At 39.5% G+C, this 20249-nt stretch overlaps 1 protein-coding gene across 8 annotated transcripts in view; it reads left to right on the plus strand.

The window, feature by feature from the left end:
* pkp4 (plakophilin 4) overlaps positions 1-20249 on the plus strand; it is a 93228-nt gene that overhangs the window by 33529 nt on the left and 39450 nt on the right. For 3 of the 8 annotated variants that reach the window (XM_023950636.1, XM_023950631.1, XM_023950632.1), the window contains 5 exons: positions 6457-6569; positions 11953-11987; positions 15159-15344; positions 16559-16746; positions 18671-19238. In XM_023950636.1, coding sequence (XP_023806404.1) covers positions 6457-6569; positions 11953-11987; positions 15159-15344; positions 16559-16746; positions 18671-19238 — 1090 coding nt within the window. Of the gene's footprint in view, positions 1-5462; positions 5874-6456; positions 6570-11952; positions 11988-15158; positions 15345-16558; positions 16747-18670; positions 19239-20249 lie in introns of those variants that run through there. The other 5 variants (XM_023950633.1, XM_023950637.1, XM_023950634.1 and 2 more) reach the window with 3 other exon arrangements.

Raw genomic sequence — 20249 nt, forward strand, 5'->3', positions numbered from 1 at the left:
GTTTTTCCAGTCAGTGGCACAGACACATTCACACACTGTGCAGGCGAGGCAGGAATCAAACCTGCAAGCTTTTGATCAGGGGTCAGCCGCTTTATTATTGCATCACTACTTAAACATTTTGAAATATTTTTGGGGATTGTGTACCACAGAAAATTGGTTCAAGGTTAATAAACAACAACAATGCATAAGGCTCAACGGATTTTGTGGCACAGTGTCAATTTTTGAGAAAATTAAAGGATTTTAAGAGCGCCTTAAAACCAAGTATTTAACTCATCAGCCATGTGGTGAGCCCCTGTCAGTGTACCTGTCGGTTTGTACTATGGATATCACAAGACCACTAAAAACAAAAATCACCGTTTCATAATTTTACCTACCAGAAGCCTTCCAGCATACACTCAGAGGTCCTTTCAAACTGGCCTATTTATGGAGAACAGAAGTAACTTGGATGCATATTTTTCCTAATACCAGTACTTGAAATGGATAATACAATTCTTCAAGAAAAAAAACATTAAGTATCAATATAACCAACTCAATGACCACTTATTTACCCATTTGCTTCCGTTTTGTACAATTACCTTTTACAGCAGCTACCAAGGACCAAAACACAGACTGCAATTGACCATTTGTAAAATGTGATTGCAGGAGAGTAAAAGACTGGGATAAATTAAAAAAATAAAAAATAATAAGTTATTTGGTTTTAATTGATTAATGCATTATTTTAATGAACTTATTTGCACTAAAATTAACTTCTGGTTGGGCTTGCTTTATGTCCTTTTTTACTGAGCTTTCATTAGCCCTTTACAAAATCCCCAAATGAAAAATGTTAAGTTGTTTTTTTGTCAGTTTTTCTCTGTTTTTGATGTCTTTACTTTATTTTCTAGCTTTACACAAACCAGCATTTTTAAATATTGGTACCACTCAACGCGGGTTTGAAACTATGGACTTTTCCGATATGAGCAAACAATCTAGTGTTGTAAATGGATGACTGTTCAGGTTATTATCAGTCCTTGCTCTCGATGACACTGTGGTGTCACATATGTCTAGAGAGGAGAGGCAGCCACACCTGCTGATGAAATTGTTCATTTAAGAAAAAACAAACTGTTACAACTTGGTTTCAGCGTATTACATCAGAAATATATCTTTGTTTGTTTTCACAAATGTACCTCTTTTTTTTGTATTTCTTTATTTTGGGTGGGGGTGTATATTTTTTTATTTAAGTAATGGTGGAAGGTAAGTTATCCATAGAAGTAAATGTGTGTGTTTTAAGCATGTAAACTATTTTCTATAGTATATTCTATAGTATATTTATAAACCTCTGCATAAACGACTTACCTGTACTTTTATCCAACTGCCTCCACAATGTTCTTATTAGTATTCTGCTACAGTTGTAGGCTGCTGCCGTTTTTCCAGACCTACATTTTCTAACAGGGTGTTTTTATTCTAGTTTGTGTTAGTAAATGTGATTCTACCAGGCCGGTTATCTTCACCCCCGTCTCTAGTCTGCTTTTCTGTCCCTGCTGCTGCAGAACTGCTTTAACCTCTGCTGTCATTCTGCCACTGCGCAGCAGCGTTGGTCTCTTGTTGGAATCTGTTTGTACCTCTGCAGTGAGGGTGCAGAGCTGCCAGGCTCCACTGACACTTAATGAACAAACAAATATCTGGTAGATTCTTCGGTTAAGTGGGAAAGCCATCTGCAACGGTTATGGTGAACGGATTCCGATGTTACAAATCATGTTTCATCATATGCTGATGCCAGATGGTTTTCAGATCAACTGCTCAAGTCTGCTGCCTGCCATGTCATGAACAATGCTTGATGAAGGTTCTGCTCTCTGTCATTTCAGTTAGGAATCAGAAGGAACTGTGACATCAAGAATGACATTTTTGGCCTTGTCTCACATAGCTTGTCTTTCAAAACTAATATTTAAAGAATTCTTGATTTTTAAGCTCTGTTTTTGGCCCTTTTTTTTGTTATTCTTTGATCAAGTCTTTAATACATGATATTATACAACAGCGTATTTATAAAACGGACAGGATACATTGATATATACATACTCAAAAGTACATATACACATTATATTTTTATTTTTTTCTCATGTATTTCTGCAGTCGTGAGCCAAAAGTCCACATCTACGGTAAATCCTGAAAAAATGTTGGTGCAGAAAACAGTTTAGTATGTACATTAACTTAAACTTGCATAGAAATTCTTATTTAATTAAATATGATTGCTGGTATCTTATATTGTATCTTAATAAATGCCTGTAACTCTTTAGCACACTTTAAATCCAATTCAGTAACTACTTTTTTTGCATTTACATTAGAAAAAAAAATGAAAATTTGTTTTTTCTTTTGTAAGGATGAATTTATAAAAATGAATAATTTGTCATTCATCCGTTAACCAAATATGAATGTTTGATCTATATACCAATGATGTTTTTAGAGTGAGGCATGCGCCGGAGTCCTTTTCTGTTTCTGCTGCAGTCTGAGGCAGCAGAGGCACAGGTGTGTTAGGTTTTCATTTATCAGTGCAGAAGAGTTAGCCAAACTCCTGTCACAGAGGAGCGCTTGTTTCTCTCAATGGCGCATCTTCAACGGGTGGTGACTTAGAAGCCTCGGAAGAAATCAAGAACATTTTAAGATCTAGGGTAGGTTTCTTCTGGTAGTTTGCTTTATTTGGTAGGTGTGGAATCTCACCTTTACACAAGTGTGGATCAAACAAGAGAACCCCGGTTCTCCTGAGAGCAAGAGACCCTAACCACTAAAAAACTACATAGTGCGGGGCTATCTAGCGCCGTGGATTTTAAAAGCAATCTGGACACCGTGCTCACTATTTTATTTTTTTTTAAACGGGAAATATTTCACAAATTAAATATATATTAAATACTATCATTTTACAACAACAATTTATAAACCACTGTGTTGTGATGATGAAAATGTTTACTGTATATTCATAAAATACATTTAAACACATTTTCTCCGCAAAACGCAATGCATTGTGGTCTATATTCGCCAATTTCGTGGGGAAAATGGGGAACAAACTCTATAGTGCTCTATGTAGTGAGTAGAGAAGGAATTCGGACCCAACCTTGGGTTCTTTGTAAATGGACTCTGTTACGGTTCAGTTCAGTGTGTATGCTAATGGACCAATGAGTAGAAGCGAACTTACGGGAGTAAATGACATGTACGGTGTAAATTACAAGTAACAAGCTAAAAAAAAAAACATCCCACTATATATTACAGACACATTTTGGTCAGGAGGTATTAAGACTTGAGTAAGAGGGCTAGCAGAACTAGCTAGTCTTTAAACTTCTTTTTATTTTTTAGAATTAGCCTATTTGCTTCCACCAAATGAGCAGCTATTGGAACGGCAGAATATTTTGGACAGTTTAGACCACTTCAATCTTTGATTTGCTCTGGAGGTCATTCCATGTGAAGCTAACTTAGTATAAACCAAACCAAAGAAATGATGTGGAAGTTATTAGTGTTCCTCTTCCATTTAAACAAAGTCCAATGGACAATTTTAGTATGAAAGTGACCTTGTAGGTTAGTAAAGAGTCATTCCAATCCCATCGTGTGTTTACATGGAATATTTAGCTGTCCAGAAACCTGTGTAAATCAAAGCTTGTTAGTGTTTGCGTTAGCCTCTCTAACTTGGCTACAGTTCATGTGCTGAACCGGCAGTGGGCCGATGCCACTTCAGGCGCTGCAGATGGGTCTTGTATTGTCAGCAGTGCCCATGCAGATGACATGTTAGTGTATGCATTTGTAGCTTGACCGGCTGCCATGTGTCATCTGTTGGCTTAAGGTCTGTCAGAGGACACAAGAGAGCAGAATCAGCTCTTGACTCAGCTCTTGGAGTGTTGTCAGCTCTAGCCTAATAAGCTCATTGTAATGACAATAAAAGTGTATTTAGAGTCTTGTTTTAATGATCAAGTCTCCGTCTTTTTTCACCTTCACTGGGCTGTAAGCCAAAGCTTGTTGGTGTGATCTTTTTGCATCCCCAGCAGACACTTTGAACACATATTCCTGTGTTATTGCAAAGTCGTCATGAATCATTGGCTGTGCTTTTGTAATCATTTAAATGGATTAAACACAGTACGACAAAATCGAAACCAGTCATTTTACAACCAAACCAAGACTGAGTCAAGTGTTTAAGAAGACATGTAAGGACTGCATAGATGGAGCTGAGTACAATTCTCAGTGCTACTCCAATTTAGAGCTGGATATACATCTGTCTGTTGTAGACAGGAAGCTGTTTAATTGACCAATTGTAAAGTCGTCCAGCTTTCTCTTCTATCTACGCTAACAACTCTCTAATAAGGACTGTCCAGCCTTAAAAGAAGTCCCTCTGCTTGAGAGGGTAACACTTTACAAAACAAAACGATTGGATTATGAGCTTATCAGACAGAAGGCTTGGCAGTAGCAGGCCAAGAATAGTGACATTTACAAGACCAAGGAATCTCAGAGATGGCTGTTTATTCAGCGTCTCTTACCATATGTTAACTATCTACTCAGATGTGTCTGGCTCATACAAGTACACAAAAACTGTCAAACTCTGATCAGCTAGCATGTAAAAGCACCTTTGTTTGGGATATTTTTTTGTTTGGATTTGTTCATCTCAAATTTTTATTAATGCTTTTTTTTTTGTAAATTCATCATTTTATCCAAACCTTTACTTTAAGATGCCTAATTTGAAACACCATCTGTAAGATATCTTAAAGTCACACTCTGATCATCTTGTGATCTATTGTAAAAGTGTTTCCAGTGGTCTTTTAATTATAAGTATGCCTATTTTTAGCAACAACAACAAAACCTGTGTCATTATAAGGACATATATTCTCCAGAGTGGCAGGAGGTGATTAGAAATTCCCCTCTGAGTTGTGGGCGGGACCATGGGCGCAGAGCAGCCCTGCCGCCATTTCTTCCATGTTGCTGAGAGCTCTTTGCTTACATCCTCTCCCACTAGCTTATAGCCCCTTACAACCCCAACCGAACCTTACTGGTGCAGTAAAAATTGCGAGTAATATTAGAGCTATCCAGCCGAACAGTTTTGAGCCAGCTCAGATGAGAAAAAAAAAGAAGACATTAATGGATCTATTTGTCTGCAAGTAGATGCATCAGAATGGAGCAGAGCATGGTGCTTGTGTCCCGCCAGCAACATTTTTCATCTGTTCCTGATTCACAACAATTTGTATAAAGAAATGCTCAACGTTGCAATGAGCTTAATTAAATTAAAAACACATTAAAAACACCAAAAACATGATTTTCGTTCATCTGAGTCTTTAATATGTGATCAAGAAACAGATTAAAGGTGTGACTGAGAATGAATTGATGAGGACTAATTCCGACCCATATCCAGATTTCATTGTGGTGGTCTGAATGGTGCAGCAGAATCATTAGAGGGGATTGATCAGAGACGAATCCGTCTTCGTTTTATAAAGTTTGGCGTCTGAGCCTCATTAGAAATGCCAGTGCACTAAGTGAGCTGAGCGTAGCAGCTTTCCCCCCACCCATCTTCACTGGCTCCCACTGCAGCCAAGCGCTAGATATCCTCAGCTGAAGAGGAGGAGAGTCAGGCAGTGGAGGGTTTAAAGTTTGGCAGTGGGAGGGATGAGCAGAGCATGTCGACAATGTGTGGAGTGAATTTTCAGCGCAGCCCCAGGGAACACAGGAGAGGTGTGAAAAGAAGGCTGGTCGCGTTGATGTAGACTCTTGAAATTTCCTCAGACAGGTCACAAAAGAAGTATCCAGTTTGTGTGTGCTCGCCTGTGTGTGGGCGGCTGGCTGTGAATGTAATTGACCATGGTAATGGCCATTACATGGGACAGCAAAGGACAGCAATGAGAGAAACCTTGCATCTGTGGAGGGACTTTATGGTGAGTTAGCTGTGAGACATGCTGCATTCTTTGTGTTTACTTGTAAATATCTGCTGTATTTGTGTATATGAGAAAGTCTTGAGTACCACAATGCAGAGGTAGGAAGTAGAGGCTTGTTCAGGCTAGATAATTAGTCAAATGCTGATTTCTTCCTGGCTCTCATTATGAATGTGCCACAAAGGCTAAATATCCCTCACTAAAGAGGTGCTTATTCTTCTGTGTGGGCTGGAAAATAGCAATATCATCTATTCTGTGGGCCTTTTTCTCTGTGTTTAACGTTTATTTTTAAAAATTTGTCTTGTATTTTTCATTTATAGTTTAGAACTGTCTCTTTACTTACAAATTGGTAGATAAAAAAGTGTTTTTAGAGCAGCTTTCCCTCATTACCTTTTCCTCTATCATTAACCCCACACACTGTGATGCTGCACAAATGTGCAAACGGCAAGCTGTGAAGGTGCAAAGCCTCCTGTTGGCTTTATGGTTCCGACATTTGTCACTGCAAACTTCATAGCAAGCCCCGATGACGGTGCATTAAGTTGACCTTCAGTCCCATGCCCGTTATATATGTTGCGCTCTCCCGCAGGAGCTCCAGTTCGAACGGCTGACTCGGGAGCTGGAAGTGGAGAGGCAGATTGTGGCCAATCAGCTGGAAAGATGCAGACTTGAAGCGGAGTCACCAGGCACCGGTAGCAGCAGGTAATCAGAAGATGCACACACAAACACACACAGAAAGCCATAATCCAACACATGGTGTTTCCTTCCTCCCCAGCAGTCTCCAGATTTTATAGTTTATGGAGCCTTATGGTATTATAGGTTTGTTATAAGCTGCTCAGCTTTTTTTTTTTTTTTAATATTGTGGGCTGTATGGGTCTGCTGTCGGTTTGTGTTGTTGCCAAAATTAATTTCGATGCTTATGTATAGTTTTTCCTGCAATTTTAAAGGACTTTTCAAGCTTTTACCATCTTTGATATTTTAGTTTTTTTCTTTAATGCAATCAGGTGTTATGGTTACTATAATGAGCCTAAACACTATCATTTGTTTTTTTTTCTATTTTTTTTTTACTTAAAAAACTTAGTGAGAATAATAAGCATCACAGAAATCTGCATCCATGTGTGGCAGGAGAGTGACTCGGTTTCACAGGTTCATGTCAGCCATGTTTTAAATGAAATGAATTGCATCAAACAGCATAACCTAGTTTCTGCAATGTCATGTAAACGTGAAACCTTGTTCATATAATAAGGAGAGGAAAAATACTGTAGTTTCCAGAGATTTTATTCCAGGAAAATCTGCTTCCTCTGAAGTCCTTTTCACATAGACATGGGAATAACGGCGTGACTGAGGTCCAACTTCATTCTGCCTACACTCTAGTGATTTTGGTTCATACAAATGTCTGGATTTAATTCTATATATTATATCAAATGCACAATTCTCAGCATGATGGGGAAAAACCTGGAGCTCAGAGTGGAAAGAAAGACCAAAAATCTTTGATAAGACTGGCTTATCAAATGTTTTGACTGTGTGGCTGTCTCCCCAGAGCACGCCATCTCTAGTTCCCGTGGTAAAAAGAGCAACACGGGCGACATTTTGCTGCTTTGTAAAACATTCGCGCTGAACAGTATGTTTCACACAGAACGGCGATGCAAAAAAATAAAAGGCGAAGCAAAGTGGCCGTGTGAAAGGGTTCGAGATGTAAAAAGTTTTTAACCCGATGCCAAGTTTCCTCCAAACATGCTTTTGCATGACAACTGCTGCTGAGAGGTGTGAAGATGTTTGTGCAGGTGTGAAACAGTTATGCATGCAAAAAGGCAAACTGAAATGCATTGCTAAAGCTGTTGATATCAACAGAATTTCTCTGTTTCACTTGGTTTAAACAAAATTAGTCAGTATGTTTATGGAGGTTTAACTAACAGAAAGCAAAAACAGCTCCTAGAAGAGACATTCCTGAGGTCTCTATTTTTACTTTAAACTTATCTGAAGATCAAGAGATCATTTAGCAAATAAAACCCACTCTTTGACATACTGTAAATCTTTGACTGTTTAGGCGATAGCTTTGAATCAGCTGATTCTGATGTGTAGAAAAGCAGCTTTTCATAGCAGCTTTGCACCAAAGTGCACTGAACGTAAGGTGCTGCACAACGCCGCAAAGCTGGCACTAGTAATGGTAGTTGGAAAAAATGTAAACTGTTAGAGGGTTAATGACAATATACCATGTCATATAGTTGAGGGGTTTAATGTCTGAGGTACTAAAGTAAAGAGTGATATAACCTAGGTTTCTTTCAATAAGTTCCATAATCATAACAGACCAACTCCAAGAAAAATTGTGTTTGTTGTTTTTAACTTGTTCTTGTTGCATTTTTCTGATGACGGAGGACATCTATTCTATTCCAACACATTCAAATAGATCCACGTTGTCTGTTAATTACGGTAACTCTTTATCGTAATTTCACCTGACTCTGGTGTAAACGGCTGAAGAGTTACAGTAATTCAAAGAACGTCAACACTGATGTAGTATTGCAAAGATTTAGTATTGCAATTGATTTTAAAGATATGTCAGAGGATTAGTTGCTTGGGATGGTCAAGCGTGAAAGCTTCAGTCCGGTGCAGAAGAAACAACACTTCAGTTGAGGATGATCTGTACAGTATGGAGGTGGAAGTAAATGGCCTAAGCACAGAGTATTAGGAAAGGCAAAATGAAATGAAGAAGAGGGGATCAGGAAGAAGTCAGAAAATGTAATCGGATGTCAAATAGTGAAGAAGTGCAAACACTTGTTACCATGTAGAGCAGGGGTCCCCAGATCCAGGCCTCGAGGGCCAGTGTCCTGCTAGTTTTCCAGAAACCCTACCTTATTTGCTGCTGATTACCTGGATCAGGTGTGTTTAGCCAATAAGGAGCCTCAATGGCAGGTTTGTTGAAAAACGTGTAGGACACTGGCCCTTGAGGCCTGGATTTGGGGACGCCTGATGTAGAGGATTAGCTGGACTAGCTATTTTCTTCCTGTTGCGCCCCCCGTCTTGACCCGCCCACAGGTGAGCATCTGTTGGAACTGTGGGATTATTCCATCCAGTTTGGTCCTGTGATTCACCGCTAAGGAACAAACCAAACCAGGTGGAGATGTAAAAAAAAAGTATTAGCATTCTCTGCTCGTTCAGGTTTTACTAAAACATGCAAATGTTGGCACTTTACACAACAAGCACCCCCCCCATTCCAGCCCCATAAATAAACATGTAGCACCATTGACACACATTTTCCTTTCTTTTAAAAACACAAACAATCAAACAAAGTGCTTGCTCCAGGGCGAGGGGGCTTCAGTGGAGATCAGCTTTTAACATAGACATTACATTATAAATGTGAGGCTCAATAGCACGGTGGGGGCAACAGCAGAGGCGACAGAACCCTTAGGCGTTCTGATGAGAGTCATTACATTTCACGACACCTCTAGTGGGGGGCTACACTTTTCATTTCTTCAAGCATAGAAAGAGTGGATAATCTATTCTGACCTCTGGTAAAACTCATCAAAAAGGGGCGCACCTTTCACCCCACCCACTCATTCAAGAATCAAAGGGGTTTATGGGAAAAACAGAGTCCTTCCATTGTTAGGCCTGCTGTGAGTCACTCGTGATGACAGTGTCCAGTTTTCCACTTGATTGTAACCTGTTGAAGATGTTTTGTAGAGCAAAAGGTTTTCAGTTTAGACGTTCAAACCACTCACATGCTTGTGGTATTTTTAAAATGTTAAATATAAGTTACAAGATACACTAGGGTTATTAATGATGACCAGTAGAACGGTGGAACCTTTACAAAGACCAGAAAAGTCGAACACAGGTTACAATAAAACATCTTTGTATAAAACACTTTAAAAATAATTGTATGGAAGTGCTGTACAGTTTTCCATTGTTTATTGCTGGGGTTACGTTCTAAAAATAACCTACAATAGGTGAAATCTGCAAAGTAGGAATATAGATGTTTAAACGCTGTAAAACCCACACTTTTCTCATGAGCATTTTCATTTTTCTCTTGTTTTTTCACTTTTAAAGTTCAAACCTTAATAGAGAAATAAGTCCAGTTTCATCGAATAAAAACAAAGATCTGCTCGCGATTGAAGATTTTGGCAAGCTGCAAGTGCCACGTCTCTGTACAGCAGACACGGCACAGAGGAGATTTAGAGACAAGGTCAGCAGCCAATCAGGAAGCAGAACACAATGCACTCTTTAAAAAAAAAAGGATGGGAAAGACCCTGACAAAAAAAGAGATGAGGAAATGCTGTACAGAAAAAGCATATTAACAAAACATCATTCTTGCAGTAATAAATCCCCCCATAAATAAACCACTAAAGGAAAAACTTTTGTTTAATTGAAAAATAAAGATATTTTTTTAATAGTAGGTGTAAACATAAATATTTATTGTACTAAGGCAAGTATTAAGTCTGTTGTGCTTGATTGTATCAATACCTTAAATTTAAAAATAATAATAGCCAGTTTCTGTCATACAGCAGTGTTATACAAGACATAAAGCAAAAGCCTGCAACTTTTTTTGAGCTGAATGAGTCAGTGTTTTATACATAGTAGCCGTTTGACAAAAGGCTTTTGTTTCTCTAACGAGCAATAAAAGTCTTAATTTAGAGTCCAGCATTTTATGCAGAACTGTTGTGAGGCAAATCTGAGGAAAAGAGCTGGAGACAAAGTAGAAAATATGACATCTAGTAATCAAAATAGTACAGAACAGTTTGCACAAGTTTTATGCTTAGGAAACTTGAAAAAAAATCCAAATAAAGTCTTTATATAAGATTCATTGTATTAAAAAAAACAAAAAAAATAGTGTTTTCCCCCGTCACTCCAGTATTATTACTCTGTAAAGAAAAAGAAGAAACACATTTATTTTGTTAAAAAAATAAACATGTGCTGTTTTTCTCCTTTTAAAATTTGAGTAAATGTATCAATTAAATCTTCATCAATCTATAAAAAACAATACATAATGTTTTTTCTCTGTGCTTATTTTTCTGAGAACACAATTCTCATTTTTCATTAATGCTCACATTTTTCAAAGAGACAGAAGAAGTGAAAGTAAAAGGATTAATTGTTGGGGGAGTGGGCAGTGCATTAAATGAGGTTAAAAGTGCTTTTTTATAACAGTGTCGTCACAACACACTGAGATATTTCTTTTTATTATCATGTCAGGCACCTTCATTTGTCATGTGAAACTTGGTAGAAGTGAACGGAGGAACAGAAAAGTTCATCTTCTAGAGAAATAAAATGTTAACATGTTGCCTTTTCAGATCTGAATTGAGCTTTTCATGTGCAAAACATCTTACCAACCATTTATTCTTAATAGAAACAAACTCATTTTGAATATTATATTTCAAAATGGTTCAAAATGATTGATAGGGGCCCATGTTTACCACTACAGCATCCCCCCTGACTCCCCCATCTGTCCATACCCATCTTGAGACTCAGAAGACAAGTATTTGTAATTGTGAGAGGAACCTCCACAACAGCTTAGACTGTTCTAAGACGTCTGCACCCACCCATTAATCTATTTCAGATGTGTAAGCCTTCCATCCCATAGGCCAGAGGGAGCCATGCTTATGTTTATCAGAATTAGTTTTCAGTTTTTCTGATCAAAGGACTTTTTTGAACATTGCCTCGCTCCATTTGGTCCAAGTAAGATAGTGGCGTTCCTGGATCCTGTTCACTCATAGTTTTGTTTTTACACCAGCTTCCAGTGGTGTTTGTGAGGCCCAGCAAACATGTTTATGGCTGTTTTTTTTTTAAAGATAGGCTCTAGGATCTTTATATTATATAAAGGTTTATAAAAAGGTAAAACCGTGTCACACAGTTTATTTTTTGTAGCATTTGATTAAAATTCGCTGTACTATTGTCATGTTGTTTTCTTCTATATTTCTATTTTTTCTGGTTTAATTAAAAAAACACATTTTAACAATCATTGTGTACATGAATTTTGCATTGACCAAAGAGAACTTTGAAGATTTGGTTGTACCAGGCAGAATGACAAATTCCGGACAAAGAAAGAAATAATTTCTCACACATTTTCTAACTTTTTGGTTTGCTTTTCCTCTCACAGTTCATCTGAGAAGTCCCTGCCATGGAAAACAGCAGGTACGTTAGCTCCCTAAGCAACTGAACTACGATTACTTGGTTCTAAATACAGTCAATTTAAAGTATATTAACATTTCACAAAAGCATTTGGTGTTCTGACCTCACTCCTTTCACTCAAGTTATCGTCCTGGAAGGAATTTCTAAGCTCACATTCAGACAAATTTCTTCAACATTAGACAAACATAGAAAGATTTTTTTAGTTTTCCTGTGTGAGAAAGTAGATTCTCAAAGTATCCATTAGTGCCCATCCTTTTTTAAGCGCTAATGATTTGTTTTTGTTTAATTAATTGATCCTAAAAGACATTAATAACCATCAGTTGTCTTCTTTTTGCTGTGGTCCACTTGAATGGTAATGATGGGACACGTGGTGTTAAATCAATTTATGAAGTGCGGAGACAGTGAGGCATAACTGTTTCACTAAGTGTTTTTACTTTTCACTTAGTGGCTGTCAGTGGACGGGGTTGTAGTCCTGCCATGTTTTACATTTCCCTCATCATCTACACTAATGCGAGCCTTTTCATCCAGGCATTTGACAGCTCCGGGCATGTTCTCGTTTTAATAGTCATTTAAGCTGTGTCTGCTCAGTCAAACAGAACGGCATTAGTGACAGGTAGCGGAAGGATTTTCCTCAGACCCCCTCGGTGTCTTTTTGTGTAGCCCTCATCCTTATCAGATCTTTAGGAGAACAGATAATGAATCGCATTTTCTAATGTCTTTCACGGTTTCTTAATTGCAGCGGAAAGCGGGATTTTTGCAATGGCCATTAATCTTTTATTGTCGATTCTGTCAGTTGTCCCCACAGGGGTGTGTTATTGCTGTACATATGCTCTGGGAATATTAATGCCATTTGCTTTTCTCATTTGCTGTCTGCTCCCCATTTCCTTGCTGAGTGCTTTTCATTAGTTAGAACAGAGTCTGGGACTAATCGTAATCACTGTTTTGGTTGTCTATTGACTTCCAAACATGAGAAATGAGAGTCCGGTGAGGTTAGTGTACATTTTCCACGTTGGATGAAGTCAGCTCTAAATGTTTGACATTATTTTTAAGCTTATTGGCCTTGTGACCCATTGACTAACCCTGCAGGGAAAGAAGCGTTAGAAGGAAAACGGGTCTCTTTGCCCCGTGGAAATGTCGATGCAGGCGCAGCAATCACCCGCTGCAGGGGGAGGAACAACAGCAGAAAATCCAGTTTTCTCCTTGTCTTTGTCCCCGCTGCTCATATCGTTCGATATGAAAGTATCATATTTGACAGAGGTATAGGAGTCACCGCAGATGCAAAATGTGAATGCACATAAGAATGAAAGCATTAAAAATATCAGCCCTTAAAGGTTGCGAATCCCTTTTATCACGTTTAATGATAAAATGTTTAAAAACACAGGTTCACCTCTAAAACAGAACAAAAAAAAGGGTTGCTAACCGTTCTACAGAATTACTGTAAAAGTCATGAATGTTACAGATGCAAGTTATTCAGGTTTGGGCTTAGCAGTTCAACCATACTTGGTTTGAAAGGTTTGAGAGGCTGTAAAACGATGAATGAACTACTAGGAAAGGCACAGTTATTACTTTATTAAAGTTAATCACTTATAAGCCATTTATTTGGTGTAAATGTTTCTGATATCCTGTAATTATCCTGCCCTTTCTTTACTTTATTTAATTTGAATCCTACAAATCCTTGAATCCTTGAATTAATATATAGAGTATAAGGCATTTGTTAGACATCTTCAAAAACCAATACAAGTCTTAATATGTCCTTTAAAGACTTCTAAAGACATAACTAATGCTTGTTAATTTCTGATCATTAAATGGAGTTATCTTAATACAAAGTATTAACCAAACCCTTTAGTTGATTATGAAAAGAATATTAAACCTTTGACTTATGATGATTTTAATCTTAAAGACAGCATAAGCAGTAAATGAAATCACAACTAATGTTTGAAGTGATCACAGTTTCTTTTCTGTTTATTATTTTAAAGTTATGCTTGAAGTATGAACAGTAACATAGATGCTTCTAAAACATTGTTAAATTGTAATTAAAAAAAAAAAAAAACGTCTATGGTTTACCAAGACGCTCTTGTTTTTCTGTATCATTGCTCCATCCTTCCATTCTCTGAACTTGGTGAATCCCTGTCAGGGTCACGAGGTTGCTGGAGCCTATCCCAATTATTGTTAGGCGAAGGAATGGGTTGCCAGTCAAAGCAGACAAGGCTTAAACCATTATGCAGTGAAATATTTAACATTGCAGTATGTGTCGTCGGAGCTTCTCTAAAGTTTGAATTCCTGTTTAATCTTTCAAGTTGTTTAGTTGTGTCTCTGTCAACAGTCACGACAACTAGATGTTTCTTTGTTGGCTTCATATCCTAATACCAGCCCTGGGAGGTTGATTGTATTTATCCGTTTTTTATAAATAACCTTGCCTAGAACTGTGTTTGCAGTTCAAAGCGATAAAGGACTCTTTTTATATCATTACCTACCCTGCCAGAAGTGACACAGTTGGTGAACGGTGAGAAGGACTAATTTAAAGTGAGTTTACAGCAGTCGACAGATCCAGGTCACATAAGGGTTGACTTTTTCCCTGCAGGCGATAATCTTCTGCATTCTGGCAATTTGGTTTAAGACCATCTTTAAACTGGACTGCGCCAATCCAGCCCGTAGAGATGCAAACACCCTAAGGTGTCTGGAGGGGAAAGTGCAACATGTCAGGTTGTCAGCCATCGCCTGCGTGTCAACCGTTTTTTGTTTTTTTTTCCAGCAGGACAGCTTAGGCAACAATAGTAAGTACTTTAGTGCATTCAGCTCTCATTCAAACCCAACTAAGCAGGCTGGGTTTCTGCCATCATTTCACGTCCTTTCTGTCTGCTGCCTTTTGTTCTGGTGATTGCAGAAGAGTCCATTCACTCTGGTCACGCTTAACTGGGCTGTGACTATACGGAGGCATTGTGCACAGGCTCGAGAGATGGCTAATTCCAGTTTCTGTCGAACAAACTAGCTGCCTTTGTGCACGAAAAGGGGGAGGAGTGTCAGAAAATATTAGTGAGGTATCAAAAAGTGATAACCGTGCATAATTGAAAAGAAGCACGCATAGTTTTCTTTACTTAAAAAAAAAAAATCCCTGATCGAATGTGTTGTTTTTACTCTGCTTGTTTAACCTTGTGGTCTGCTCTTTCTTCTCAGATGTCTCCACCTCAGGGGACAACAAGTCTCGAGTGACTGACAGCTCCCAGTCGCCCAGCTACCGAATTAGGACTGAGTCAGAGCAGGTGTCTCTGTACTCCCCAGAGCAGTCTTCCCTTCATGAAAGTGAGGGTCTGTTGTTGCCTTCTCTCTATCCTCCGCAGTCCTCTTTTCTCTGCATTGATGGTAATTTTCTGCTATATTTATACTGGCACTTGAGTGTTTGAGTGCCCCTAACCCCTTTTTTCCCAGCATGCTGAAAAGCAGACATTGTGCCCTCATTGTGCCTCTCCCATCTGCATTAAAGTGTGGCCAGAGTAGTTTCCCCTTTGAGCCAGTAGGGGACATAAGTGAAGGGTATGATGCCGAGTCCATTACCCCAAAAGATTCAGGTTGTGAAACATGTCAGCACACTTTCACAGCTTTTTTGGAGATGAAGCTACATGTGATCAAATTCACTCACATACTGCAATGGTGACTTTGCCCAGATGCATTCTGGATGGGTGGCGTTTAGGAGCACAAACGGTCACAAAGACGTCTCCTAATTGTGTTGAGGTTTCCATCCAGCTCCTTGGCAAAGCCAGAGATAGCAGTGGATGTGCATTTTTTCTGAAATAGATTCTGTTTAGTAGCTTTTGCCGCACTTATTCCCTCATGTTTCAAGTACCATCTTTATTGGTGTATAGGTCTTGGTTTTTTGGCATAGTTTGGCCAGGGGATGACTTCTATGTGTTTACTTAAAAAATTATATTTTTATCTATAATTGTTATCTTTTCCATAATTATGATTTGTCTTTCAAGATGAAATGTTTATTCTTGGTCCTATATTTTCATAAATAGATTTCTCCCCAAAATGCGACTTATGTTTTTTTAATTTTTTTATTTAGCTTTTTAAATGTTTTTCTTTCTTTTTTTGCTGCTGCGACTTATACTCCGCAGCAACTTATAGTCTAAAAAATATAGTACAGGGCTGGTATTTACCTATGTGTGCAGCCGATGCAGATTTTAACCTAAAAAAAGAATAAAGTATCCTTCTACTATGGAGTTTGTAGTTTTACTGCAGTGGGGAGTAAAGGTGGCAATCTGTGCTTTGTGAAAAGTATCATTATTATATTTAAGTATAAACAGAGCTTCTGTCTGTGTCAAAGAGGCTAGTGATAACACTTGATCTGCTGCTAAAGGTTATATTGAAAGCTCGGCGAAGGCAAACTAAAACATTGGCTGGCAGAGCTGTTATCTTCCCTGCAGTGATGTCGGTCATTAGAAAGGTTGTTTAGGTAAAGGTCACGTCAGTTATGAAACTTCTTGGGACGTTCGTCCCCTCTGCCTCCATTCCTTTCCTCCTCTGGCTTCCTCGCCTTTCATTTCTGCCCTGACTGTCTCTCTTTCTCCCTTTGACAGGATCCGCAGGGAATTCGAGCGGCTCGGCTCAGATGAACTCGTACTCCGATAGCGGCTATCAGGATGCCAGTAGTGGCTATCTCAGCAGCCAGAGCCAGGGCAAGGCTGAGCTGAGGGTGCAGCACTCCTTCCCCGGTGCTGGCACAGGTACCCTGGTGAGGAAGGCTGAAGGCCAGGCGTCAGCACAGGTACTGACAGTCGCAGTGTGTTATTGTTCGTCACAGTTTAAGATTTGTGGATGTGATGAACACATGGGCCAAAACAGCCAAGAAGGTCATCCTTCATACACTTTGAGTGAAGAGAAAACAAATGGTTGTGCTGTCTAGAAAAATTAATAAGTAGCCACGTTTTGTTAGCGTTTTGGACTTAAGCGTTCAAAACTCTCGTGTTCACGTGTAGCTATGCACATTTTGAAGACCGTTTTCATTTTCTTCGTGCCAAATGTGTGGCCATAGAACACACACTGAAACTTAAACCAGGTCAAACTTTAACCAATCAGGGATTGATTTTGTAGTGACGTATGGATGGCGTCCCTTTCAATTCACGGAAGTGCCAACTGTTTGAACATTGATCGTGGAAGAGAAATGTAGAACTGCAGTTTGTGCCTGGCCTGGACTATATGACAGCGAATCTTTCAGATCTCGGAATGGAGCGGTGAAAGTAAAAGCCTGGAGCAAGATTCATGAGAAAACACGACACCAACCGTAGGTGGCGGACATCAATCAATCAATCAAACTTTACTTACAAAGCACTTTATATAAAAGTATAACACAAAGTGCTTTATATTTAAACAAAACAAAATAAATAATGTACAAACAAGCATTAAAATAAAAAGAAAAATAACAAAAATAAAAAATTTAAAAGTAGGGCCCCCCTCCCCGTACCTTCACACAACCCCCCACTTCTTTCACACCCCCCACCTCCCTAACTGATGGGGAAAGATAATAAGAAATAGGCTGAGTACGAACACAAGATGTTGGAAACGCTAATAATTGGAACCTCCTTCTCTGTGAACAGCCGCATAACCAGCCAAATGCAGCATCACAGGCGGGGACCGCTCCACCACAGCTAAGCAGTGATGCAGGTTCCCATCCAGAGCCGCAGTGGCTGAACAGCAGCCGATCCAACTGAGGAAGCACTGGAAATGAAAATGACAATGGAAATGTAAATATCGATAAGAGCAATCAACAATAAAACATTGAAATAAGGTCAATTAAAATTAGAATAACATTAACAATCTATTTTAAGTTCATAAAACAAGATAAAATGGATAAAATAGATAAATAAAAATAGAAAAAAATAAAAATAAAGATAAATAAATAAATAAAGGTAGTAGAAAATCAGCTAAAAGCCAGGTTAAAAAGATGGGTCTTTAGCCTTTTCTTAAAAACTTAAAAAGCTCTCTGCGGCTCTCAGGTCCTGTGGCAGACTGTTCCATAAACGGGGGCCATATTATTGGAAAAGATGCTTCTCCGTATGTTTTGGTCTTTACAGCTGGATTGGTTAACAGACCAGTGACATGCGCTTGTGTCGGATAGCGACAATCCTGTGCGGAACACCATTGACTTGAACGCACGTCACATGCCCGGTGTGAACGCAGCTTTAGAGATGAAAAAGTTGATGCAAATCTGGGTCATCTGGTTTTTTGAGGGTGTCAAAGTATTTTTTCATGTCTGATAACACTCCTCCTTTTTTGTACCTTTATAAATTCATCTGTTGTCTGCTCTGCGTATTTTTCTCAATCCTTCTCTCTGCCTCCTAGAAATTATTTTGGAAATGTCCTGTCTGATAGCCTTTAATTGCTTTTTTTTTTTCTTCATGAAGAAAGTTTCTGCCGTGACTTGGATCTCTTCTTCTTCCCTCTTCCTTTGACGATGCCGTGCGCCGCTCAAACTAGGAATGCATTCAGCCTTGTCAAATAACTTACTTGATGTTAAATGGACTAGATGTTTATCTCCTCTCGTCTTAATAAGACTGTATCCAGTGGATTATTTTACCTCTCACGGGAGATATGTTCCTTGTGACTTTGGTTTCCTGGGGGAGCCCCCTCACAGCACTGCCATCTCTTTAGCCGGAAAGCCGGAAATCACTGCTCTTTTTATTTCCTTACAGGTTCAAGCTGTGACGACAGCAGTACCTGGCCGTGCTATGCGAAGGGTTAGCTCAGTGCCTTCTCGCTCCCACTCGCCAGCTTACGCCACCAGTATGTCCCCGTCCCGCGGATCCCTGCGCAACACCGTCAGCAGTGCCTACGGCTCTCCGATTGTCACCGAACCCAAGCCCCTCGCCAGCATCTACTCCACGACGCTGCCCTCTCCCCAGCGCACCGGCAGCACCGCTGGCAGCTGCTCGCCCTACTCCACCCAGAAAAACTCCCCGGCAGGACTGCGACGCATGAGCTCCACAAACTCTCGATCCAGCCGCACCACGTCGCCCTATCATACCTCGGCAGGGTCGGCGACAGGCCGCATGAACTCGCCATTGACGATGGCGGACAACAGCAACCCTCCGCTGACGAAGCAGCCCGGCCACTCATCGTCTCCAGTCAGGGCTACCATGACCGCTGTGCCCCAGCAATACAGCTGCACTCTGCCTCGCTCTGTGCCCCACAACGCTGACCCCTACGGACCTCAGAACTACGACATTTATGAGAGAATGACGCGACCTGACAGCCTAACAGGTGCGCCACTGACACATGCTCACACAAATACACACCAGCTTAGAGTGCATCAGCGATCTGTCAAATCAACAGGCATTTCTGTGGGCCTGACCACTGAAAAGGGTTTACTTAAGAAAAAAAAGAACTCCCAACATTAGTAATATAGTGTTTTGTGTATCTTTTGGAAACAGACCAACAGATAAAAAATAGGTATTTCAAGTTCCAGCTTAGTTCCTTTGAAAACCATGATTTGGGTTCATGTGTCATCAACTGATGGGGGGGAAATATAAAGCGATTTTGCAACTGCGTGCATGCCTGTGTGAGCAGCGGTTGTGACAGTTTAATTCCTAAGAACACAGATGACAAACTGGAAAGAAAACCCTTGGAAGATTTGCATGCTGAAACTAGAAGATGTCTGCCTTGAAAGAGATGAAGAAGGAAATGGGAGCTGTCACGTCTAATTAATGTCATATCTTCCCCCAATCTGTAGCCAGCCAACAGTGTCATGAAGAAGTCTGCCTGTTCCGACATATGCCCTGATATCATCTACAAGGAGTTAAACCTGTGCCAACAGTACCTGATACAGTTACTGATGACTACGTTTATTAAAATAATAAAAAAAATAGAGGCCTAATTTTTACCTAAGCAACTTGTTTGTCCGCCTTGTGGCAAAAGGCAAATATTCCTTATAGGATTATTAAAATACATGGAAACTTGACAGATTTTTCTTTGAAGACCCATTCCAATGAAAATTGTGTTTTTGGTGTTTTAAACATGCTCTTGTGGCATTTTCCTGATAATGGGGGACTTCCATAAAGATAATTTAGCTAAAAATTGCATGTCTGAGTAATTATTTGTTTAAATCGAATCAGGAGCAGAAAAAAAGCAATTGTATGGGACAAAGAAAACTCGCTGGGCGAGCCACAAGCTCCCTGTTCCGCACCAACGATCCCGACCTTAAGTCAGAGGTGAATTTATAAGGAACTCCTGCCGCTTTGCAAAAACTGTCCTACAAACAGTTTTTTTTGTGCC

This window comes from Oryzias latipes, chromosome 21 (assembly GCF_002234675.1).
Source record: "Oryzias latipes chromosome 21, ASM223467v1".
Taxonomy (NCBI): Eukaryota; Metazoa; Chordata; class Actinopteri; order Beloniformes; family Adrianichthyidae; genus Oryzias; species Oryzias latipes.